General features: G+C 35.7%; 1 protein-coding gene across 6 annotated transcripts in view; it reads left to right on the top strand.

Moving 5' to 3' along the window:
- The window catches only part of lrp2a (low density lipoprotein receptor-related protein 2a), a 113,398-nt gene that overhangs the window by 51,292 nt on the left and 35,460 nt on the right, over positions 1-26,646 (top strand). For 3 of the 6 annotated variants that reach the window (XM_089133422.1, XM_089133419.1, XM_089133420.1), the window contains 21 exons: positions 452-586; positions 4,124-4,290; positions 4,402-4,545; positions 7,328-7,437; positions 7,629-7,806; positions 8,768-8,981; positions 10,136-10,375; positions 11,485-11,673; positions 12,797-13,717; positions 15,214-15,379; positions 15,474-15,632; positions 15,720-16,009; positions 17,171-17,371; positions 17,768-17,791; positions 19,431-19,463; positions 19,578-19,820; positions 19,938-20,063; positions 21,655-21,774; positions 23,587-23,718; positions 24,660-24,861; positions 25,715-26,010. In XM_089133422.1, the coding sequence (XP_088989548.1) occupies positions 452-586; positions 4,124-4,290; positions 4,402-4,545; positions 7,328-7,437; positions 7,629-7,806; positions 8,768-8,981; positions 10,136-10,375; positions 11,485-11,673; positions 12,797-13,717; positions 15,214-15,379; positions 15,474-15,632; positions 15,720-16,009; positions 17,171-17,371; positions 17,768-17,791; positions 19,431-19,463; positions 19,578-19,820; positions 19,938-20,063; positions 21,655-21,774; positions 23,587-23,718; positions 24,660-24,861; positions 25,715-26,010 (4,290 nt within the window). The remainder of the gene's footprint in view (positions 1-451; positions 587-4,123; positions 4,291-4,401; positions 4,546-7,327; positions 7,438-7,628; positions 7,807-8,767; positions 8,982-10,135; positions 10,376-11,484; positions 11,674-12,796; positions 13,718-15,213; positions 15,380-15,473; positions 15,633-15,719; positions 16,010-17,170; positions 17,372-17,767; positions 17,792-19,430; positions 19,464-19,577; positions 19,821-19,937; positions 20,064-21,654; positions 21,775-23,586; positions 23,719-24,659; positions 24,862-25,714; positions 26,011-26,646) is intronic. The other 3 variants (XM_039683438.2, XM_039683439.2, XM_089133421.1) reach the window with 2 other exon arrangements.

The raw sequence follows: 26,646 nt of genomic DNA on the forward strand, positions 1-26,646 counted from the left end.
GCAAGTACTTTCTAGGTAAGTACACTGTAAGTACTGTACTGTTAAAGGAAGCATAACCAAATAAAGTGTAACCTTATGTAACACTTTATACTTAACATAGTAATAACAGTAAATTATGCATAATTACATGCAAATAGCCCTCAACCAAATCCTAATCCAACCCTAACCCTATATTACTCTGTACTTAAATATATAACTACACTGTTACAATGACACCTTAAAGATCAAAGACCTCAAAGATGTGAACTTAATCTTAATTTAAACTTAATTTCAATGTGAACTTAAAAGTATTCTAAAGTGTTCTTCTATGTCACAAAGTTTTAGAGGCGAAGCAATGTCGTTTTTTTTTATCAGAATAAGAATAACACACCAATGAACCATGTTAAGAAAACATATAGGGTCAACATTGATTTGATTTTAACCTCAAAATATGTTTGTGTTCTTCCTGCAGGTTTTAACCCCTGTGACCCCCGTTCGAGCCCCTGCACTCATATCTGCCTGCTGTCAGCGATTGGTCCCAGGTTCTACTCCTGCGCCTGTCCATCTGGCTGGACTCTCGCCGCTGACCAGTTCACGTGTGCTAGAGGTAAGAGCAGGGTTGCCAGATGCCAGCAAGATTTTCCAGCCCAAAACCTCGTCAAAACCCGCGAGAAAAGTCGACATTTCAATCTTTTCCATTTGTTTCAGTTCATTTTTGAGACGCGATCCAGTTCAAAACAGAGTGCTTCTGAAGTGCCGGTGTTTCAGCTACAAAAAAACCCGCCAAACTGATCCGAAACCAGCCCATTTTTATCCACCCGCCCAACCCCATTTTTGCCCGCAAAATAGATTGCAAAACTGCCCAATTGGGCGGGAAGCCGTCCAATCTGGCAACCCTGGCTACGAGGGACATCGGCTGATATGGGGTTTTCAGTGGCTGATGCAGATATCTTGAGAACAGAGTTACTTATGGCTAACAATACGTCCTAAAGTCAATGGTTTTTTTGAACGTGCTTTTAGTTAAAAGCCTGAGATAAGGTCTGTGGTGAACACAAACTCAAGATATTTTAATGTTTTATTCTGCAATATAAAATACACCAGTAATACCCATGTGATTTTTTAAAAGATTTTACGTTTCTTGGAAAGGGCGATTGATAACAAGTGGCTAATATACTCACACAAACTATTCTAACTCAAGCTTTCCAACTCGTAGATTAAAAGAGTTATCGGGAAAATTATTGGTGGTGATATTGAAGCCGTACTGTACAACCCTGGTGTAGTTCACTTATATCGTAACTTTAGCTTTTTACTCCTTGCGATTTGTATTTAGGCTTCAAAATGTATTCATGAAGATTATTTTGATGAGCAAAATGTGTAAGAATCATAGCGTCAGATTTACTAACAGCTTGCACCAGCGCAAACACTCTTGTGGTGTATAAAAACTGCTGTAAGGATTTGACTGTAAAAAATATTGATAGTTTAACTTAAAAAAGAAAGCGACCTAGTTGCCTTAATTTTAAGTTCATTGAACTGGAAAAAGTGAGTTAATACAATGAAGGAGATTAATTTAACAATCAGAAACCGTAAAATTATATGTTATCTGAACGAAATAAATTATTTAAGTTGATTTGACAAAAGAAAAAATGTTGTGATTACTACACTGTAAAAAAATATTGTTGGTTTAACTTCAAAAAGTAAGTAACCTGGGTTGCCTTAAAATTTTAAGTTGATTGAACTGGAAAAAGTGAGTTAATACAATGAAGGAGATTAATTTAACCATCAGAAACTCAAAATAATAAGTTATCTCAACTAAATAAATTATTATAAAGTTGATTTGACAAAAGAAAATATGTTGTGATAACAAATCTTGAAAATATTTTTTACAGTGTAAAGATACAAAATTAGCAATGAAAAAGCGTGGACTGTTATAGGTGCATATGCATTGCATTTGTAGTGGATTTTCCTTTCTGATGCAAAATTGATGGACGAAGAGTATTTCAAAAATCATGCAATGTGGTTTACTAAGGTTTGCAATAGTCATGCTAATTTGCCCTGTTTGGTAAATATGGCCCATAAACTATTATTGGTCTCAGAGCTTCTTTTCTTCAATAATCCAAAAGCAAATGGAAAAATACCATTGGGTTTTTCGAGGGAAGCAGGGTGATGCGAACTTGCGAGTTGGCCTGCAAAAATACATCATTACTGCAGCACTCTATAAGAAATGGCCTTTGACCTTTTAAAGTAGTAAAGCTGTACCATCTAAGTTAACTTAATAAATACGCCATGGACAGAGATAGATGAGTTTAACAGTTTATTCCTGCTTGTGACTGATGTTTTTTAAAGAATACTGCGTGTGTCTGTCTTTAATGCTGGCCTCTGTCCATTTAATATGCTTTGCAGTGAATGAATGAAGCAGTCTTCTGTTAAAGTTGGATATAGATTTCAGGGGAATGAAAACTTGTCAACAGAAACCCATTTTCGATTTACTAAGTAAGCTTCTTTGCGGAGGGAGGCAAACATTTACTATTATAAAAGACCTTAGCTCAGCTGACAGTAACGGATGAAAGCGCGTAAGAGGCCTTTAGTCTTAAGAAGCCCTTAACATTCTCTTTGGGACAGACTCTCAACCTCGCTCATGTTTCAGCCTTTGTTAGCGCTGTCAAGAGCATTCTTCCATGAGAGTTTAACAATTGATCCAGACAAACGGTGATTGAATGGCCTGTTTATCACAATCAACTGTGCTGATATGCCGTAGTTTTCACCAGTAGCTCATATCTGCAAGACTAAACGCGACGAGATGATACGTAATTCTGTGCTATCCCTTGTGAAAAAAGTGTACTGAATGTGCACTGGCAGTGGACTTTAAATCTAAAAAGTTTGTATTTCTGAAATAAAATGCCACTTAAGTGCATTTAAAGAGAGTGCACTTTCATGACGTGCATTTTTAAAAAGTTGAAAAGTTTTAGTACATTTTAAATCATTATTTTTTTATTATTTTTGTCAAGTTTTGTGTCGAAGTGCACTTATTTTGAGTAAAGTACTTCATTATAAGTTTAACTCTAGTATTTAAAGTTAATACATTTTACAATTGTGTAATTACACATTTATTTGAATACATGAAATAAATATTTTAGTTTACCATAAATGCTTGTTAGTACATATTTCAAAGACAATTTATCTGACGTAAGTGGGTCAAAAAGGGCTCTTAACTTAAGCTTAACTAATTGCATTTAATTAATTAATAAAAATTAAAAATAATAATTCCACATAACATGCAATTAAGTGTCAGAAAACATTACATTCAGGTTGCACTTTATTCTTTTATTATTTAGTGTGTAACAGGGCTGGACTGGGAAAAAAAATCGGCCTGGGCATTTTGGACTGGCCCACTACACATGAACATATACACAACCGAACTTTGCACGCCCTTGAATATGTATATCAACTGCTTAAAACTACTAATGCCATGTAATAACTGAATCAGGATTTTTGGAAATATATGGTGAGTGCACCTCTGTCCCTCTAGGGGGGTTGGGGGGCATGCTCCCCGTAAGAAAATATTTAGCTTTTTATTAAATTATCTTTTAAATTCATCAATCTGGTGCACTTTGAGAGTTAAAAATTAAGAGCTCCAACCCATATTCACTGTGCTAATTGAAAAACTCAAAACTCTTTTAGTTGTGATATAGGCCTACTGTCTGTTTACATTACTATATAGTTATAATATTAATCCCATGTTGTAAAAAAAATGCACTGAAAAATAAAAGCAACTTTCGTAGTTAGTTGCATACTCATTTGAAAAGAGATAAACACATGATCTTTTATTTTGACGGAAACTGCATCAAGCTTTTATTTTGGCGGAAAACATGGTCTCATTAGAATTGTAATAAAATGCCTAATCGTCAAATATGCAGATGTGAAAATAATGTGTAACTGGGTAGTGTGTGAGTGTACTTTTTTTCACAAGGGATGGTAAGCACATGTAAGCTTTCTTACAGGAATAGTTCACAAAAAAATGATAATGTCATTATTTCGCATGGCGTAATTGGTTGAAAATCAAATGTGTTACTGATGAAAAGCCCATTATTAGGATTTTTTAATGGATGGTGTTTGAATTATGTATAATGTACTGATGATTTCGCAGTTGAGGATCCATTCCTGGTGGTGGTGAGAGACAGCATCATTTACGGCATCCCGCTCAACCCGAACGACAAGAGCAATGACGCCATGGTGCCGGTCGCCGGGCTGCTGAATGGATATGATGTGGACTTTGACGATGCTGAGCAGATGATCTATTGGGTGGAACATCCGGTAAAGCATATAAACATTTCCTACCTTATCTCAGATTATTAAACCAAGATGTATCCTAGTCAGCAGGTTTTAAATTCTGAAATTAGGTTTTTGTCTTATTTATCTGCACAGGGCGAGATTCATCGGGTAAAGTCAGATGGTACCAACAGAACTGAGTTCGCACCAGCGGCCATCTTGGGTTCTCCGGTCGGACTGGCTCTGGACTGGATGTCGCAGAATCTGTACTACTCTAACCCTTCGTCACAATCTATTGAGGTTGGCAAGCCTTATTTCACTGCATTGTTCTTGTCAGGGCTTATTTCTACCTACTGAAGAATAGTTTTATCAATGGTAGAAACTAGTTTGAGTTTTGTAACCAGTAGATCTATGTGCAGTGTTTTTATTGTTAACTAAAACTAAAAACGCTCAAAATAATTGTTATTGATTAAAATAAAATATAAATTGTGGATAAAAAAATCTTAAACGTACTTATTTCAGTTCGTCGCCAACACTAAAACTGAAAAATAATTGTTATTAATTAAAATAAAATATAAATATTGGGGAAAAAAACCCTAAATTATTTATTTCAGTTCGTTGCCATCATTTCGAACACTAAAACTGAAAAAAATAATTGGTATTAATTGAAATAAAATATAAATATTGGATAAAAAAAACTAAATTATTTATTTTAGTTCGTTGCCATCATTTCGAACACTAAAACTGAAAATTAATTGTTATTAATTGAAATAAAATATAAATATTGGAAAAAAACAACTAAATAATTTATTTCAGTTCGTTCCCATCATTTCGAACACTAAAACTGAAAAATAATTGTTATTAATTGAAATAAAATATAAATATTGGATAAAAAAAACCCTAAACGTATTTATTTTAGTTTGTTGCCATCATTTCTAATAGGGATGGGGCCGATCCGATCCGGTATCGGTATCGGGACCGATACCAGCATAATTCACGTATCGGATTTTTCCGATCCAACCTGCGGAGAAATCCGATATTTATGATCCATGTCTGCGCTTTAACGTTGTTGCTGAAATGACTCCAAAAGTGATTCCCGCCGGGCCTGCTAGTCTGCTATAGCTGGCTGCAAACTGTGGAATGGATATCCTGAACGGAGGTGCAGCTCAATCAGTGACTGTAAAACATAGGGCTCAATGAGACACACCCCCGCTCAGGAAATCCATTCCGCAGTTTGCAGCCAGCTAGCAGGATAGCACTGAGCTATAACATGTTCGCTGTGTGGAAATCATATAGTGGAACTGGAAACACCGCTGCAGTGCAGAGCAAGACAGCAAAGTGCAATGTTTGCAAAGCCGTATTAATTAAACTATTTGATGCATGTTTGCAATTCGCAGTCCAGAAGAGAAAGAGAGAGATCTCTCACGCGGTGCGTGAAAAAAAAAAAAAAAACATTAAAAACAATAGCCGCATTCTGTCTAGCCAACTTCCTTCCCATCGCGGCGGTGCGCTGTCATTTCTCCCTAAAACTCAAACTTTAAGACAGAATCAGCACGATCGATGATTGTAGTAAAGTGCAGTCTCTGCTGTTACTAAATTGCGGGACGCTTTTAATAATAAAAAGAGCTATTAAAAGCACAAAATTTGCGCAAGAGATGCTGTTCCCAGTGCGGCGCGCTCCGAAACAGACCGCAACAAGACAAGCAAATTATACTCTGGGCTTCATATGCGCGTCTAAACGATCAAATGTAGCGTGCACAAAAATGTCAAACCGACCGACTTGGAGATTAACACTTAAACAATTTATTATGTCTAAAATGAACGTAGTTATGGAAATATTTGGGAGAAAATATGGTGCATCAGTAGACTATGAAATAAGAACTCGTTCTTAAAGGGGCAGCAGTATAAATGTGACGATTGCGACATTACTGAGAATCAAACAGCCAAAGGCAAAGAGAAAATCACTCACAGCTCTTGAATGAATTACTTCAGCTTTAATAAGCATAAATCGATCTATGATAAACTTTGCAGTGCTATTTTACTTTTGATTACTTTATTATAATTCTTTTTAAGACCATACCTGAACAATGTTTGTAGACCTTCCTGAAATTAAAGCACTGTGTAGGCCTGTATAATGTGTATCTTTGTTTAATTGTCTATCTATTGTTTAATATATATATATATATATATTGACATAAATACATATGTACATATCATCCTTGCCTGTAGAGAGGAGTTTGTTTCAGCATCATATAAAATCAACAATAATGATAAATACTATTAAAGCAAACACAGCTCTGGTATCGGAAAAGTATCGGTATCGGCCGATATCCAAAGTCAGGTATCAGGATCGGATCGGAAGTGAAAAAATGTGGATCGGTGCATCCCTAATTTCTAACACTAAAACTAAATTAAAAAATAAAAGGAAAAAAATAAATAAAAACAGACAAAAACACTTGACAAAACTGCTAAAGCTTAAACTAAAATAAAAATAAAAGCTAATTCAAAACTATGAATACATTCTACAATTGTATTTAAATAAATCAAAATAATAATAAATACAATAATAGTATATAAATGATACCAGTAACACTGTAACACTGATACAAAATGTCGTTTTCAATAATGATCTTTGTTTTCGATACAAAAATACATAATATAATACCTGTATTTGATGAGGTATTACTGTAAACAGTGTCAGTTTGCCTCTAGTAAAAGTAAACAGGCAGAACAAAATTATATATAATTATATAAATAAATTATATTTCTAAATAATATTTACTTAAATACTTGATACTGCTACTTTCCAGGTGAAAAACTCCAGGTGCTTGCAATTTAGTTTTTTATTTTATTATTTACTTTGTTACTTGAACACGCAGAGGAAATATATTACATTTACAATCTATTTATTTATTTATTTGTTAATATTTAAATTGTTTAACAAAATTAGGATATGAAATGTTTCAATAAAAGAGTGTGTTAAACAGCATATTGGCTTTGCTACTGTATTGCAATTGGTATCAATAATTGAGAAATTTCACTGGTACTGTTTTTGTGACAAACCCAATTTGATTTGTTTCAGGTTCTGAGGCTAAAAGGAGAAATTCAGTACAGAAAAACTCTCATCACCAACAGCGGCTCACCTACTGGCGCAGGAGCTCCCGTTGGCATCGCGGTGGACCCGGCACGTGGGTAAGCCCAGATAAGCACAACTGTGCCATTAATCCTGATCCCCAAATTCAACAAGCTTGAGCTGATTTAATGTCATCTGCCGGCTCTGAACTGACTGAGCACAATACACAACGTGATCAGTCCTAAATCTATATATTCAGAAACAAAAAGACGCTGTTTTCTGGAAGTATGATGTTTCATATCTGTTTTAGGAAGATGTACTGGACAGATCAGGGGACAGAGAGCGGTATCCCGGCCAAGGTGGCGTCGGCAGATATGGACGGCTCCAACCCCGCCATCCTCTTCACACATAATCTAGAACATGTGGAGTTCATTACGATAGACATCAAAGAGAACAAGCTCTACTGGGCCGTTACAGGAACTGGCGTGGTATGCCCTGTTTCCACATGTTTGGTTCAGGCAATCAGAAATATTAATGTAGTTGCATGCTTTTGATTTTAGCTATTTGGATGTACAGTATACATCAAACACCCTAGCATTCAAAAGTTTGTATTAATTTGATCATAAAATACAGTAAAAATATTGTACAATATTGAAATATTAAAAAATATAAATAAAAATATTGTGAAATATTATCACAATTTAATATAACTATTTTCTATTTGAATATATTTTAAAATGTAATTAATTCCTGTGATCAAAGCTGAATTTTCATCATCATTACTGCAGTCTTCAGTGTCACATGATCCTCCAGAAATCATTCTAATATGATGATTTGTTGCTCGAGAAACATTTATTATTATTATTATTATTATGAATGAAAACAGTTGTGCTGCTAAATTTTTTCAGGATTCTTTGATGAATAGAAAGTTCTAAAGAAAGTTCTAAATTTGTTTAATTAGAATTCTTTTGTAGCCTTATAAATGTCACTTTTAAAGATAAAAAAAGACAAAAACACCTAACAAAACTGCTATACAGTAGCTTAAACTAAAATAAAAATAAAAGCAAATTCAAAAATATGAATACATTCTACAATTGTATTTAAATAAATCAAAATAATAATAAATACAATAATAGTATATAAATGATACTAGTATATAACAGTGATACATAAGTCAAAAATGTCACTTTTGGTGAATTTAATTAATTAAGTATTATCTTATACTATAATATTATACTGTGTGCATATATATATATATACTGTATGTATATATAAATATATGTTTCTATATACACACATATATATAAAGGTTTATGCAAATATACTGTATATGTATGGATTTGCATCAACCTTTATAAAACCAATGTTGATCGATATATATAATACTATATATAATACATATTTTTACAGAATAACTGAAATTCTACAACTTTTTCGTCAATGTTTCAGATCGAGCGTGGTGACCCTGATGGATCAAACCGCATCACTATGGTGAATGGATTATCCCATCCGTGGGGTGTGGCCGTACACGACTCCTACCTTTATTTCACAGATCGAGACTTTGAGGTGATTGAGCGTGTCGACAAAGCCACAGGACTCAACCGGGTCGTCATGCGGGATAACGTGGCTGGTCTTAGAGTACTCAAAGTACACTATAGAGACTGTGAGTATTGAAAAATAGTATTGTTCCAAATCTAGTGATCTGCTTTGCTACATCTACGTAGGCAGCTGCCTTATAAACCACTGAATTTGAATGAAAAACTATTTGTAACTCTCTTCAACTCCACACATCATACAAATAGCTCTTCCTACACAAAATGCACTGAAGATGCACAATTGACTTCAATGGAGTTTGATGTTTGCATGTTGCTACACTAATAACATAACACATTTTTTTGTATCTGTAGATTTCAATTACAATAAATTTTCTAAAAATGAGTAGTTGCACATACACAGTTACACACAAGTTTTTATGTTTCATTCATATCTATATTCCAAAGGTTTTTACAGAGGAGTTTGTTCATTTTTATAGTTCATTTATTTGATTTACATAACCCTTTATTCCTAAAATATGGTAAAAAAATGTATTTAATAAAAAGAGATGACCGTATGACCTTTAACTCTTAAAAACCATGAAACGAGTGTTTTGAAGCCGGCTTTATCTAATTATTCAGATCCAAATATTCAGATTTCTGTAATGCAATTTAGTGCATAATTAATTAGATAATGTGTAATTTGCAGAGTTAAACTTGACAATTTCACACATTTGTCCTAATGTACTGAGATTGATAAACTGTGGAAAGAATGGTGATGTCAATTAGTTAAATTTTTTAAAACTGAGATTGGCCCTCAGAATGCTGCCTATAGGCATCTCACAGTGTCATTTTTGAGCATTTATCTCGGTTGACTTGTGGTGGTCTTTTCTGGAAGTCATCGTAACCTTGATGCCCGTGTTGCAATTACAAGAGAGGGATGAATGACTTTCAATGGGATATCAGTTTACCAATTAGTTCCCCTCCGCCTCAGGGGGACACTCAGCTTTATATGGAGAAGAATCAGTGTCCTTTGTTCGGTGCTCGGTGCACATGTTCATTCTCTGGGGCTGTGAACGCTGTCTATTGTACAAGTCCTTCCAGTAAGAGGTGGAAGTGATAATATATCATACTGAGACGCACCAGAAATGTGTATACATTACCAGCATAGACAGATATGAGTCAGTATCATGTATTCTTATGATTGCAGTTTCTTTTAAAGTATTAAATATCTCCATCTCATTGTTTTTAATCTGATCTAAGTTGTTTGTCTGCCTCCCTAAAGCTTCAGCAGGCTCGTCTAACGGTTGCAGTAATAACATGGGGACATGCGATCAGTTGTGTCTACCCCGTCCCAGTGGCCTGTTCAGCTGCGCCTGTGCGACTGGGTTCAAACTCAACGCTGATAACAGAACCTGTTCCCCATACCAGTCCTACGTCGTGATCTCTATGCTCACTGCTATCAAGGGCTTCAGTCTGGAGGGAGCCGATCACTCGGAGTCCATGGTGCCTGTGGCAGGCAGAGGTGAGTGGTACAGATCAAATATACTGTTGTTTAAAATATTATAATATATTTAATTAATTATCATATAATGATGATATATTATATAATTACAGTATATTTAGTAAATATTTAATATGATAATATATATATATATATATATATATATTTTTTTAAAATATTTAATATTTTTTACTGTTTTATATAAACATTAAATCACTTTTATATAAAATTGTTTCCAAATTATATATATTAGGGCTGTCAAACTAATCGCATCCAAAATAAAAGTTTGTGTTTATGTGGGTGCACTGTGTTTAATTATTATATATATATATATATATATATATATATATATATATATAAATACACACACATGCTTGTATATATTTAAGAAATATTTTATTATATATAAATATAAATGTATATATTTTTTTTCTTAAATATTCATGAGATTCATGTGTGTGTATTTACATACAGTATATACAATATATTTATACACAGTGCACCAACATATATTATATAAACACTAACTTTTATTTTGGATGCGATTTAATCGTTTGACAGCCCTAATATATATATATATATACGTTCTTATTAGTTCATATTAATTATACGAATCATACTTTTTTATATTATATATTATATTTATGATGCAAAATGTTCTAAAATTATAATTCATTAATTATATGAATATTTTACATTATATAAGTACTGTAAAAAAACGAATCAAATTGGGTCTGCATTGTTTTTCTTAAATGAACTGGGAGAAATAATATTTTGAGTTAAAGTTCCATTTATGTGAATGAATGTAACATAACAAAATTTTTATTCACAAAAAAATATTTAATATATAAAAAATGCCGCACAAAGACTTTTTTGAGTGACAACCCAAACGTTTATTTTGAATCAGTGTTGAATCAATTCATTGAACTGACTGAAAGTATTAAAGTTTTACGGACAATAAAAAGCACATTTATTCACATGCTGCTTTATTGTATATTGCTAGCTTACTTATACAAATATATTTTGAATATAGTGTGTAATGAGAAATGCATGGTACAATGGGGAAAAAAACAACAATATTGCACTGTGCACTGTAACTTTGTGTGCATGTGTGTGTCTGTGTCCCGTAGGCCGCAATGCTCTTCACGTAGACGTGCACATGCCTTCCGGTTTCATTTACTGGTGTGACTTCAGCAGCACCGTGGCGTCCCAGAACGGAGTCCGCAGGATCAAACCGGACGGCTCTGGGTTTCGCAGCATTGTCACCTCTGGAATCGGACGCAATGGAATACGGGGCATTGCTGTAGACTGGGCCGCAGGTGAGCGGTTCTGTGCTTGTATGTTAAAATCTGATTTGGTGAATTTGACCAAATTTGGCCAAATCCCAAAACCAGTGAAGTACCTCAAGGAATGTGAACTCTAATGCCAAGTACCTCAGATACACTGAATTCATAGAGCGTTATATGAAGTCACTGCTTTCATGTGGTTTATACTATTCTGGAATGTTCTAGAGCAGCTTTAGAGGTCAGAATGGTGACAGCTTATTGTAGGGACATGTTAATTAACTCAAGTTACTAAAAGCAAAGACAGGTGGCATTGGAGAAGATTAAAGGTTAACATATGACAGATAAGAGGCTCAGTTAGTTTAGACCCCGGTGACCCATGGCTTGTTAAACATAAACTTTTGACCCCAATATGTGAATAAACAAGTTTGGCACACTACCAATCAAAAGTTTGTGGTCGGTAACGGTAAGATCTTGAATTGTTTTAGAAAAATGCTCAGATTAAAAAGTATTGGTCCTAAAATTGATCTCACACAGTACTTCATAATGTTCAGACAAGGTATTATTAAAGGGATAGTTCACTTTGAAATTTATTTTCGGCATATTTTAGTTTACCTCAAGGGCATCCAAGATGTAAGTGTCTTTGTTTCTGCAGTAGTTTCAATTTTTATATTTTTAGGTCAAACCGCTCTTGTCTGTCAGTCATATAATGGAGGTCTATGGTCACCACCTCAAAGAGCATACACAGAGAAGTCCAGATTAAACATGATTTAATGACTCTTAAATGTAAGTACACATTGATGGCCTAAGACACGAAACGAGCGGTTTGTGTGAGAAAACAAACAGTATTTTTATTGTTTTTACCTCTTGTAACCACAGCCACGTCCAAGTGATCTGAGGGCGTGGGCGCTTCGGTCTGCGCAAGCGCCGGAAAACGCCGGAAGTGATCTCTCGTGCGGTTGGGAAAAAAATTCAACGTTGTCTATTGATGTATCGAAATCTTTCATTGCGATTTCCTGTATATCTAAATATGTTTAGATCTTCACAGTGAAGGGTAACACTTCCGAAATCAATGAGTGACGTACACGCGCGAGATATCACTTCCGACGCTAGTGCAAATTTTGTGCTACTACTCTTTCTTTTATTTGTTTTTCCACAGGAAACCTCTATTTCACCAACGCCTTCTTGACCGAGACGTACATTGAAGTCATTCGACTCAATACCACTTTCCGTCGTGTTCTTCTCAAAACCCAAGTAGACATGCCCCGTCATATTGTGGTGGACCCCATGAACAGATACCTCTTCTGGGCCGACTATGGACAGACCCCTAAAATCGAGCGGGCTTTTCTAGACGGTTCCAATCGGACAGTGCTGGTTTCTTCAGGCATCATCACCCCCAGGGGTTTGGCTCTGGACCACCGAGACGGATACATCTATTGGGTGGACGATTCCCTTGACATGATCGCCCGAGTCCGACCCGAGGGGGGCGAGACGGAGGTTGTACGCTACGGAAGTCGTTATCCGACTCCGTATGGCGTCACGGTGTTTGAGGGGAATGTAATTTGGGTGGACAGAAACCTGAAGAAAGTCTTCCAAGCCAGCAAACAGCCCGGCGCGACCGACCAGCCGCTCGTGATCAGAGACAACATCAACATGCTGCGGGACGTCACCATCTTTGACCGGAGAATGCAGCCAAGTTCAGCCCACGAGCTCAATAACAACCCCTGCTTAGAGGCTAACGGCGGCTGCGCTCACTTCTGCTTCGCCATCGCGGGAACTCAGACGAGGAAGTGTTCGTGTGCCTTTGGGAATCTGGCTCCGGATGACAGCAGTTGTGTGGTGTCCCGGGATGACTACCTCATTTACACGACTGAAAGCACTGTACGATCTCTGCGGCTGGATCCAGAGGATCACTCGCTGCCGTTTCCCGTGGTTAACGTTCCCCGGACTTCGATAGCCCTTGATTTTGACCGGTTGGACGGCAGGATCTATTTCACCCAGAGCTCGGGAGCGAGCCAGAGCAAGATCAGCTTCATCACTTTGGCTTCACCTTCCTCTCCTGCTACAGAGGTGGCCTCAGGTGAGCTGCTTATTCAAACCCTTAATGTACAAAAAGAAAGTGAATTGCAGCATTTTAAAAAGGCTTGACAAAGTATCTTGCATGACATTTACATTTTAAAATGGCTAGTTTGTTGAAATTATCTGTATCTTATTTACCATATAAGCCAAATTGTTCTTTTATTGTGAAATATAAAAAAGAAAGAAAGCTTGGAAAAGTTATTTGTTTCACAGGCAGCTATTTGGAATTTAACTGGAGCAGGATCAAATGTTCAGTTCGGGAGTAATTTGTGATTTCTACAATCTGACAGTCATCAAAAATTTGTGCATAAACAGTTTAAGAAGCATGATAAGCCCTCTGAGTGATTTATTCAAGTCTAGTTAATTACATTAGTTAACATTCTATTAATATTAGTTTCTATGCGGATACTTCATGACAAAACCACCCCAGTCATTCCTTTCCAAATAGCTATTCAAGTCATCTGGTGAAATTGTGTTATATATTGCAATATATAATCGCAGAAAAATAAAATATCACAATGTAATTTTTTTACCATTATCGTGCAACCCTATTCCTCACTATGTAATTTCTATACAGAGGTATCGACTTCGGTAAATATCGGTATCGGCCATAACAGCAATATTAATATCGGTTATCGGTATCGGCCACAGTTTTCACATCGGTGCATCACTAAGTATATATATATATATATATTAGGGCTGTCAAGCGATAAATCACGATTAATCACATCCAAAATAAAAGTTTGTGTTTACATAATATATGCGGGTGCACTGTGTATAATTATTTTGTATATATGAAGAGTTCAGATGCAAAAGCCTCTAAATGCCATTTGAAATTTTCTTCTTTAATGATGATTTTTATCAAACTTGTATATTTAAGTTCAGTAATTTCACTTAAATAACAATTAATAGGTAATTATCATTGCCATTTAAGTGAAATCACTGAACTTAAATATACAAGTTTGCTAAAAATCATCATTAAAGAAGAAAATTTCAAATGGCATTTAGAGGCTTTTGCATCTGAACTCTTCATATAAATACACACACATGCATGTATATTTAAGAAAAAAATATTATTTATGTATAAAATATTTTTATTTATATAATAAAATAAATTATATGTAAATCTATACACAGTATATACATGAAAATATTTCTTAAATATATACAAGCATGTGTCTGTATTTATATTTATATAAAATAATTATACACAGTGCACCCAGATATATTAGGTAAACACAAACATTTATTTTGGATGCAATTAATCGCGATTAATGGTTTGACCGCTCTCTCTCTCTCTCTCTCTCTCTCTCTCTATATATATATATATATATATATATATATATATATATTATATTTGAATATGGTCAGAATAGCTGTCATTGAGGAATATATTGTTTGGGTTTTTAAATCGAGATTGCGATCTTTTAACGATTAATCTTGCAGCTCTAGCTTTCATATATCTTTGTTTTTCTGAATGATTCCTTCTCTGTGGAGATCTGGGAGCTCCTGATGGCATTGCGTATGACTGGATCAATAAGAGGATCTATTACAGTGATTACATTAACCAGACCATCAGCTCCATGGCAGTGGATGGATCTCAGAGGACTGTTGTAGCACAGGTGCCGAGACCCAGAGCAATCATGCTGGATCCATGCAGAGGGTGAGTCTCTGATTCATTAGGTCTGTGATTTAGATGTTTAATAAGGCATTTTCACATTTCATTTAAATGCATTTCTATTTCTGTACGTGGTCAGATATATGTACTGGACCGACTGGGGAACCAATGCAAAGATAGAGCGTGCAACTCTGGGGGGAAACTTCAGGACAGAGATTGTCAACACTAGTCTGGTGTGGCCAAATGGTCTGACACTGGACTATGAAGATCAGAGGCTGTACTGGGCAGATGCCAGTTTGTAAGATCTATATAGTATTATTTTATTGGTATTATTAACTATCAACACTTCATCTGCACTGTTTACTGGTGTTTTCTCTCCGCGCAGGCAGAAGATTGAGAGGTGCTCGCTCACCGGCACTAACCGCGAGGTCATCGTAAGCACTGCCATCTACCCATTTGCAATGACAGTGTACGGTCAGCATATCTACTGGACGGACTGGAACACACGCAGCATCTACCGTGCAAACAAGCATGACGGGTCCGACCAGAGGGTGATGCTACAGAACCTTCCATCACGGCCCATGGACATCCATGTGCTATCCAACGGCAAACAGCAGCAGTGCAGCAGTCCCTGCGAACAATTCAACGGTGGTTGCAGCCATATTTGCACCCCAGGTACTGTAGGTTCATATTTTAAAACATTTTTTAAAGCCAGTGTGCTCCAAAATAAAAGCTGCATTTTTGCTGACTCATTTAGAACACTACATAGGGAGCAACTCAATGCAAGTTGATTTAACTATTTTAATATTTATTAGTATTAAATTATTATCAATTTATATACATACTTTTTTATTTTTTACTTTATTGGGTTGATTTTATTACAAATTATCTTGCTGCATTGCGTTATAAATGTAATACTGCCTTAGAATTTAATTATTTTTGCATCAGAAGTGCACATTATGATGCCCAGATAGGCAGCTCACTATGCTTTGGAACAGAGCCCGCATCATTTTTTTTTTTTTAATTAAATGTTAAATACTTTTTAAACCATCAATATATTTGGTTACACTTTACTTGAAGGGGTGTGCATAAGACTGACATACCTTCATAACCATGACATGACATATGCCTTGAATATGAAGTAGGATTTATGCATGTTTATGAGAACTGTCATTCGCTCAATAATGACATTTTGAATGCAAATATGACATTGTTTAAGATGTCTTTGTTATGACAACTTGACATTAAATGAAGTTAAACTGTCATGTGGTTGGCTTTGACACTGGCTGTCATGAGGCCATTATAACTGTGCCATGAATATTTTTCGTGACCTCAACTACAGTGGTACTAATTGAATTTGTCATTAAAAAGTTATAATGGCTTCATGAAAGCCGATGTCAAAACCAAACAACCACCTGACAGTTTAATGTAATGTTAACCAATAAAGCTAGGTGGTTTCTTAAGTTTGATCATTAATCTGCTGTCATGTTTATGACAGGTTGTGTTGTCTTAGTAATGTCAATTTGTCATGTCAAAGACACTGACAGGTTATGATGTATTGGTTTATGTCAAGGTGTCATAACAAAGACATCTCAAACAAGGTCATATTTGCCATTGAGTGAATGACACTTAATGACAGTTGTCACAAACTTCCTTCATATTCATAACATATGTCATGTCATGATTATGAAGGTGTCATGTTAGTCTTCTGCACACCCCTTCAAGTAAAGTGTTACCATATAGTTCATATAGTTATAATTTTTGGACCCATCTTTAAAATTAAATATTTTTAAAATTAAGTACTTTAATTTTAAAATACAAAACTATTTCCTCCAGGTCCTCAGGGAGCAGAGTGTCAGTGTCCCTCTGAGGGCCGCTGGTATCTGGCCGACAACAAACACTGCATCCCTGACAATGGGACACGCTGCCAGTCGGGCCAGTTTACTTGTATGAACGGCCGCTGCATCCGCGCCCAGTGGAAATGCGACAACGATGATGACTGTGGGGACGGCAGTGATGAACTCGAGAGAGTCTGCGGTGAGATGCAGTGCATGTTGTCAGCTTGTACAGAGGTCTTCGAATCTTTTCAGAATAGAGGGCGATTTTATGTAAATACAGTTTATTGATTTGAAAGATGTGCCAGTGCCTTCATGCATGGTGTGTATGGGACAGCAATAATCTGCTCACTTCAAGAGGAATTCAGCCAAACTGACAATTAATGATGCACTTTAAAGGGTGAACTAAACTTAAAATTGATATTTGTGCACAACTTAGCATAAGTTGACAATCAAATCTCTAAGTTTAAGTCTTTCCGTCGCTGTCTGACCATCTCTGTTTGCCGGTGAAGGGATTTTCCTCTCCTGCATCTTTCACTAACATATTTCTTCTTGCTTTTTTCTTACTTGCACAATCTGCTCAAATCTCTTGCTCCAGGATCCAAGAGTCATTTCGTTTTTGGTGTGTATTCTTGCTTACCTCTATTCACATGTAGATAAAAGCTTTGTTCCAAATTCTGTTCTGCCAACATACTGTAGTTAAGATTATCATACTGCCCTTTAAGATATCTTCTTTTGGCCAGTACTGCATGTATGTTTTGCAGAGACAATAATGCCATAATGCATTGCAACAATCTGCATGCAAAAATCAATGCAATATAGGTTAATTATACATATAATTATATTTCATTCAGAACTTAAAGGGATAGTTCACTTTGAAATTAATTTAGCTCAAGGGCATCCAAGATGTTGGTGTCTTTGTTTCCGCAGTAGTTTATATTTTGATATTTTTAGGTCAAACCATTCATGTCTGTCAGTCATATAAGGCAGGTCTATGGTCACAAGTGGTGGCTGTGGTTACAGGATGTAAAAACGATAGAAATACTGTTAGTTTTCTCACACAAACCGCTCGTTTCGTGTCTTAGGCCATCAATGTGTACTTACATTTACGAGTCATTGAATCATGTTTAATCTGGACTTCTCTGCGCATGCTCTTTGAGGTGGTGACCATAGACCTCCATTATATGACTGAAAGACACGAACGGTTTGACCTAAAAATATCAAAATTGAAACACCTTGAGGTAAACTAAAACATACCAAAAATTCATTTCAAAGTGAACTATCCCTTTTAAAAACAGATATAAATCTAATAATAAAAAAAAAATAATAATTTCATGAAAATACTATGGGTTATGTCAAGTATCAGCTAACACGGAACCTTCTTAGAACTTTAGCTACAGTGACTTTCTGGCAAGATTCTCTTAAAATTATGAACAAATGTTCTTCCAGTAACGTTATAGAATGTTCTCAAAGAATTAGTACAAAAACTTAATTTTTATATAATTTATGGAATTTTTGGATGTTCATAACAACTAGTTAGTTTCAGAATGTTCAGAGAACATTCAAAAGTAACAATCACATTTTGTAACAATCACACACATTGAAGAATGATAAAATGGAATGTTTCCTTAACATTCGTATAACCAAGAAGAAGAAAAAAAAACACATTCAGAAATAAAATTTTTACAACTTAAAGGGATAGTTCACTTTGAAATGAATTTTTGGTATGTTTTAGCTTACCTCAAGGGAATCCAAGATGTCTTTGTTTCCGCAGTAGTTTAAATTTTGATATTTTTAGTTCAAAACCTTTCTTGTCTGTCAGTCATATAATGGAGGTCTATGGTCACCACCTCAAAGAGCATGCACAGAGAAGTCCAAATTGAGCATGATTTAATGACTCGTAATTGTAAGTACACATTGATGGCCTAAGACACAAAACGAGCAGTTTGTGTGAGAAAACTAACAGTTTTTATATAGTAACCTCTTGTAACCACAGCCACGTTCAAGCCCTTTAATGGAAACATTAGTGAAACATTCTTAGAATATTTTTTTTTGTTAATTGCTGGGATTATGCTTATTAGTTGACTGAATTGTTATCTTAGAATCCTTACACAAAATTTGATTAAAATTGTTTGTGAGTCAGCAGACACTAAGGCAACTTACTAGGATTTGGAACAGTAGTCTTAGACTCTAAAGTTTAATAACCATCCATAAACATACTAACCTCTTCTACTATGCACCGCTCTCTCTTTCGCATGCAGTCCCACAAGCAGCAGCATTCATTTCACTCTCAGGTAAACTAAAGTAGAGAGATAGAGGAGGTAGGCGGCGAGTTCCACTAGTTTCTGGTAATGCATTCAGCATTTTCTCCATAGTAACATGTTTTTTTTATTATCCGTGCATGGCAGCGTTTCACACCTGCGAGCCCACCGTGTTCACATGTGGAAATGGCCGTTGTGTGCCGTATCACTACCGCTGCGATCACTATAATGACTGCGGTGATAACAGCGACGAGACAGGCTGCATGTTCCGCCCCTGCGACCCCAACACTGAGTTCACCTGCACTAATGGTCGCTGCATTGCACGGGAATATGTCTGCAATGGAATAAACAATTGTTACGACAACGGGACGTCAGATGAACAGAACTGTGGTAAGTTCATGTGCAATGTAACAAAAAGTTGCTTCTCAACGATAAACAACCTAGAGTTTACAAGCTTTTATCCAATTTATCCAATCCATAATGGCTTCTCCTTGTTATAAAACACAGCTGAGAGGACATGCCAGCCAGAGCACACCAAATGCCAGACCACCAACATCTGCATCCCACGCTCGTACCTGTGTGATGGAGATAATGATTGTGGAGACAACAGTGACGAGAGCCCGACGCATTGTGGTGAGATTCTCTCCCTCTCTCCTGTGGGAACATGCTCACCACATTAGGGTACGTTAAAGGGATAGTTCACCCAAAAATGAAAATTCTGTTCAAAATTCATCATTTACTCACTCTCAAGTTGTTTGTTTCTTCTGTTGAACACAAACAAAGATTTTTAAAAAAAAAAATTGGTAGCCGAACAGATGCTGATCCTACGGAAGGGGATTAGGGCCAAGCAATATTAAAAAAATAAAACCATCTCGAGATTAAAGTCATTATAATGCGAGAATAAACTCATTAAATATCGAGAATATAGTCGTTGTGTTTCGAGAAAAAACTTGTTCAATTTCGAAACACATCGACTTTATTCTCGATATTTAATTATTTTATTCTCAATATTGTATTTCGACTTTTTTTTCTTGAAATTTAACAAGTTTTTTCTCGAAACACAACAACTTTATTCTCGGTATTTAATGAGTTTATTCTCAAGATTGTATTTAAATTTTTTTTCTCAAAATTGAACAAGTTTTTTCTCGAAACACATCGACTTTATTCTCGATATTTAATTAATTTATTCTTAAGATTGTATTTTGACTTTTTTTCTTGAAATTTAACAAGTTTTTTTCTCAAAACAACGGCTTTATTTAGTTTATTCTCAAGATTCTATTTCGACTTTTTTTCTTAAAATTTAAGTTTTTTTTCTCAAAACACAACGACTTTATCCTCTATATTTAATTAATTTATTCTCAAGATTATATTTCGACTTTTTTTCTCGAAATTTAACGAGTTTTTTCTCAACACAACGACTTTATCCTCGATATTTAATTAATTTATTCTCAAGATTGTATTTCGACTTTTTTCGAGAAATTTAACAAGTTTGTTTCTCAAAACACAACTTTATCCTCGATATTTAATTAATTTATTCTCAAGATACTATTTTGACTTTTTTTTCCGAAATTTAACGAGTTTTTTCTCGAAACACAATGACTTTATTCTCTATATGTAATGAGTTTATTCTCAAGATTTTATTTAAACTTTTTTTATCGAAATTTATCAAGTTTTTTCTCGAAACACAACGACTTTATTCTCGGTATTTAATGAATTTATTCTAGCAAGACGAGCATTTGAGCTTATAAAAACTTAATCTTTGTCATTTATTTATTAAATGAGCGATTGTTTGTTTTGATAAGACCCTTATTCATCGTCTGGAATCGTTTAAAGCCCTTTGAACAGTTTGCCATTTGTACTGAAAGTGTCTTTTCGACCTTAAACCATTTGGTTCCCATTGAAGTCCATTATATGGAAAAAAAATGCTGGAATGTTTTCATCAAAAACCTTAATTTCTTTTCAACTGAAGAAAGAATGACATGGATGAGATGGGGGTGAGTAAATTATCAGCAAAAGTTTTTCCAAAAGTGAACTACTCCTTTAATTAGTGACCCATGAATGTGAGCGGTTCCACCTGGTGCCGCTGAGGTACAGTCCTTTCTGGGCTTTCTGGTTTAACGATAGTTTGGACCCTGTTTTACATAATGTTTACGACCCATGTTTGCCATTTGAGGCTGACTGATGATCTGTATACTTGACTTCAGTGTTGTTCTTCACTCCTCAGCCACATCTACATGTCACCAGAACGAGTTTCGCTGTTCGAGCGGACGCTGTATTCCCGGGCACTGGTACTGTGATGGTGGAACAGACTGTAATGATGGTTCTGATGAGCCCACTACCTGCAGTACGTACTACGCATAACTATTTACACTTTAATGGCAGATTCATTCAAGTAGATGTTTAAAGAACAGAACAGGCATTCATGTGGAAAAAAAGTTAATTTTGGGCCCTGTTTAGTGGGGAGGAACTATGAAAACACTGTGATGTGAGGATAAAGCTGTGTTTTTCAAGGGAAACCGTTGGCCATGTTTGTGGGTGGTGAATTAATGATGGGTGTCCTGCCTTATTGTTTACCATGGTGATGGAGGGAATTGAAGTTGGAGGGAAATGATGTTGCCCCCCACCCCTCATGTTACTCTCCACTGGTGATGCATGAAGTCAGAGAGTGGAAAGATGAAGCTGACTTGTGTTCAAGAAACTGGTTCAGTTGGCAGAAACAGAGCTAAAATGTAGTAATTTAGACCAGTATGTCTGTGACAAAAGACTGAATGTGTGAGTCTGAGAGCTTCTTCTCCAGCAGTTCTATTCCTTAGTAGTGTTTTATTTTGCTAATGTAAATGACCATACAAATGCATTTTTTTACATCAATATGGCACAATAAGGATTTGTTTGTTTTTATGCTTTCATTTGCCTACATACACTTGAACCTTTGCGGAAATTGTATATATAGGTGATTCCTGTTAGGTTGATCAATGCATTTTCATGTTCCAAAATTATAGGTATTCTTAATATATGAGATATCATGTTTGGGGTTTGGTAATAATTGTGTGTGTGTTTGAAAGATACTCAAGGTTGCATTTATTTAAAAAAAATTCAATTTTATAATATTTTAAATAATAATAAATATGAAGGAATAAATATGAAATAGAATATGAAATACATTTTCAGCATAATTACTTCATTGTCAGAAATCATTCTAATATGCTGAATGGCTGCTCAAGAAATATTTCTTATCATTTTCAATGTTAAACGTTTTTCAGTTGTGCTGCTTAATATTTGTTTAGAAACCATGATGCATTATGAAAATAAAGTTCAATAGCAGTGTTTATTTGAAATATACATATTTTGTAACATTATAAATGTCTTTAGTGTCACTTTTGATCAATTTAATGCATTTGATCATTTAAAACTCTAAATGGTAGCGTGTTAGATCACTTATCACAGTTAAGTGAATATAGGGTTGAATTACTTTGAACTACTTTGATGTCGATGTTGTTATTTTTATTTATTAAGAAATATTAAGGTTTTTTTTTTTTTTTCAAACTGAAGTGTTTCAAAAAGCGCTCTTCATGGGATTATAATGTATAGGTTTTTGTTACAATCAAGTGTATATTTCTGTAAACAGAAATACAATTATTTTTGTACACATTACAGGAATGACCAATAACATCAAATAACTAGAAGCTACAATAATATGAAAAAGGTTTGACACTTCAGTAGTAACCGTCTGGTGTGTTTTGGGTGTGTGTCTATAATGGTCAGTCCAGCCCTCCATTGTGTGTCGCATTCCTCCAAAGTGACGTTCAGCAGAAAAGCCCTCACACACACAGACACCGGCCCTTCCTTTGCCATTCTCTGCCCCCTCCTCTCACACACACCATCCTCTCGCTTTTGTCCTGTTAATCACAGCACCCCTCGGTGTCTTTTGTTCAAGTGGGACACTAGAGAGAGGAATGCTTATTCTCTCCCAGAATCCCTCTGCCTGTGGAATCCAAGCACTCAGCCAAGTTTCTGGCTGTTCAGGATGGGATTTAATGGTTAAATGGATTACGTAGACCGCATGTTCCTTAGTTCCCTATGATATCAGAGTGAGACATGCTCGCTCTTCTGCTGCTTCTTGATCCGTGGCTCACTGCGGTCTGTTTGATCCCTACAGCCCCCATGGTGAGGACCTGCAACTCTGAGCAGTTCCGCTGCGATGACGGAAGGTGCATCGCTTCATCCTGGATCTGCGATGGAGACAACGACTGCGGGGACATGAGCGACGAGGACGAGAGACACAACTGTGGTCAGTAGTACTCGGGACAACCCTTCACTGTGAACAGTTATAGATAAATGTTTACGTTCACTTAAAGGAGTAGTTCACTCTTGAAAAAACTTTTGCTGATAATTTACTCACCCCGATGTCATCCAAGACATCATTGTTTCTTTAATCTAAAAGAAATTAAGGTTTTTGATGAAAACATTCCAGGATTTTTCCTCATATAATGGATTTTAATGGGAACCAAATGGTTCAAAGTCCAAAAGACACTTTCAGTACAAACTGCAAACTGTTCAAAGGGATTTAAATGATTCCAGACGATGAATAAGGGTCTTATCAAGCCAGACAATCGCTCATTTAATCAATAAATGACAAAGTTTAAGTTTTATAAGCTCAAATGCTCACCTTGCTCTGTACTTTGTGACTCTCCTGTTCGAACTTGTCCATCAAAATGAACGAATCTTTTTCTGAGTCAATTCGTTCGTTTCGTTCGTTGAATGAACCAAATGACTCAGAAAAAGATTTTTTCATTTCGATGAACGAGTTCAAACAGGAGAGTCACAAACGTGCGTCACAGAACAGAGCAAGGTGAGCATTTGAGCTTATAAAACTTAAACTTTGTTATTTATTTATTAAATGAACGATCGTTTCGCTTGATAAGACCCTTTCATTCAAACCTGAAATAAACCAATCAGAGCGTCATCCAACATACCCTTTAAGAGCAGGTGCGGATTGTTATTATTTATTATGGCAGATTCACCAGGTGCGCGCCAGGAGCGTTCACAGCGGTTCCTAGTTTACCGATGTGCTTGTTTGCTTTGAATGTTGCAAAATGTTGCTTTGCGCGGGTGCAAAATAGGAATGAGACATGCATCAGCGTACAAAGTCATTTGCGCTGGGTGCAAGAGCCCAAAGAGATCCAAAATTGTACATATTTTTTAATTGTGGCCTCTTGTTTTGTCTCGCAGCTAATCGCACCTGCTCTCCTCAAGAGTTCACCTGTATGAACAACAGGCCTCCTCAGAGGAAGTGTATCCCGAGGGACTGGGTGTGTGACGGAGACGCTGACTGTTCGGACGCATACGATGAGCACCAGAACTGCACTCGCAGGTCCTGCTCCACCAACGAGTTTACCTGCAACAACGGCCTCTGCATCCGCATCTCCTACAGGTTAGAATTGCATTTAAAGCAAAAAAGGCTACCAGATGTATTGTAAGAGATGCAAAGAATGCAACATCCTTTTGTGTTGACAAGCCGCTTTGAAAAGCCCATTATTTGAGCTTCTGATAACTAATATGCAAAATTACTAATTATTACTAATTACTAATAATTACTAATAAAATTACTACTACTATTATATAATGCATTGCATTATAGTTGTAATTAATTGTATTTATTATTTAAAAAAAGTATATATATATATATATATATATATATATTAGGGCTGTGCAAAGATTAATTGCGATTAATCGCATCCAAAATAAAAGTTTGTGTTTACATAATTTATTTGTGTGTGCTGTGTATAATTATTTTGTATATAAATACACACACATGCATGTATATATGTAAGAAAATGTGTTATTCATATATAAAATATTTATATTTATATATAATATAGATTATGTATTTATATAGATACAGTATTTACTTGCAAATAATTCTTAAATAAATACATGCATGCATATATATATATATATATATATATATATACCTATACAAAATAATTCTACACAGCACACACACATATATTATGTAAACACAAACTTTTATTTTGGATGTGATTAATCAATATATATATATATATTAATTGTATTATTTAATTTATTTAATTTTTTTCCATTTGATCCTCTTTTTTATATGTTAATGATGAATTTACAGCGTTTATACAGGGCAAGTTTTTATTGGCACCAAAAACAATGTTTTTTTTGGGGGTTTTTTCAAAGTAAGCATAGGTTCCAGTTGGTTCCAATAATAAACAGCAGTCTCTCCCATAAATCCCTGCTGTGCGTTTGGTGTCTACTAGGTGTGACCGTCGCAATGATTGTGGAGACAGCAGTGATGAACAGGGCTGCACATATTCGACATGTCTACAGCACCAGTTCACCTGTCAGAACGGGCGCTGCGTCTCGCGGGATTTCGTCTGTGACGGGGACAACGACTGCGGGGATGAATCTGATGAGCTGGATCACATGTGCAGGACTCCCGCGCCCACATGCCCACCTGGAGACTTCCGCTGTGACAACGGGAACTGTGTGCCACTCAGCGAGGTGTGTGACAGGAGTGACGACTGCAACGACAACAGTGACGAGAAAGGCTGTGGTAAGCACTGTGTCATGTGACCACTTGTGATCAGACTTGTGATCAGACCACTTGTGATCAGACTTGTGATCAGGTGACCACTTTTGATCAGACCACTTGTGTCATTCAGATTGTTTTATCTTTGCTGTACTGTATTCTGTATTTTGGGAAACATTTACTTTTCCAAAGCATTATAATATATATTTTCACAACATATCGCTCCTCATTATTTCGAATAGTGATGTCAGATTCGTGAATGAACTGATTCTTTTTAGTAAACTTGAATGATTCATTCGTGACTGATCTGATTGCAGCTGGTCTTGAGTCAACAACTCACTGGTACGAAGATACAGTTTTTGCTGCTCAGGATTTTACAAATTTTTTGATGAACAGAAAGTTCAAAAGAACAGTATTTATTTGTAGTATGTCTTCACTGTCACTTTTGATCAGTTTACTGTATTGCATCCTTGCTGTATAAAAACATTATTTTTCTTTTAAATCTTACATACCCCAGACTTTTGATCGATCGTGCATCACAGTTTCCACAAAAATATCAAGCAGATAATAAAAATAAATGTTTCTTGAGCAGTAAATCGACATATTAGAATGTGACACTAAAGACTGGCATTATGCTAGAATATATTACATTATTTAAAA

This window comes from Pimephales promelas, chromosome 7 (assembly GCF_988280905.1).
Source record: "Pimephales promelas chromosome 7, fPimPro1.hap1.1, whole genome shotgun sequence".
Lineage (NCBI taxonomy): Eukaryota > Metazoa > Chordata > Actinopteri > Cypriniformes > Leuciscidae > Pimephales > Pimephales promelas.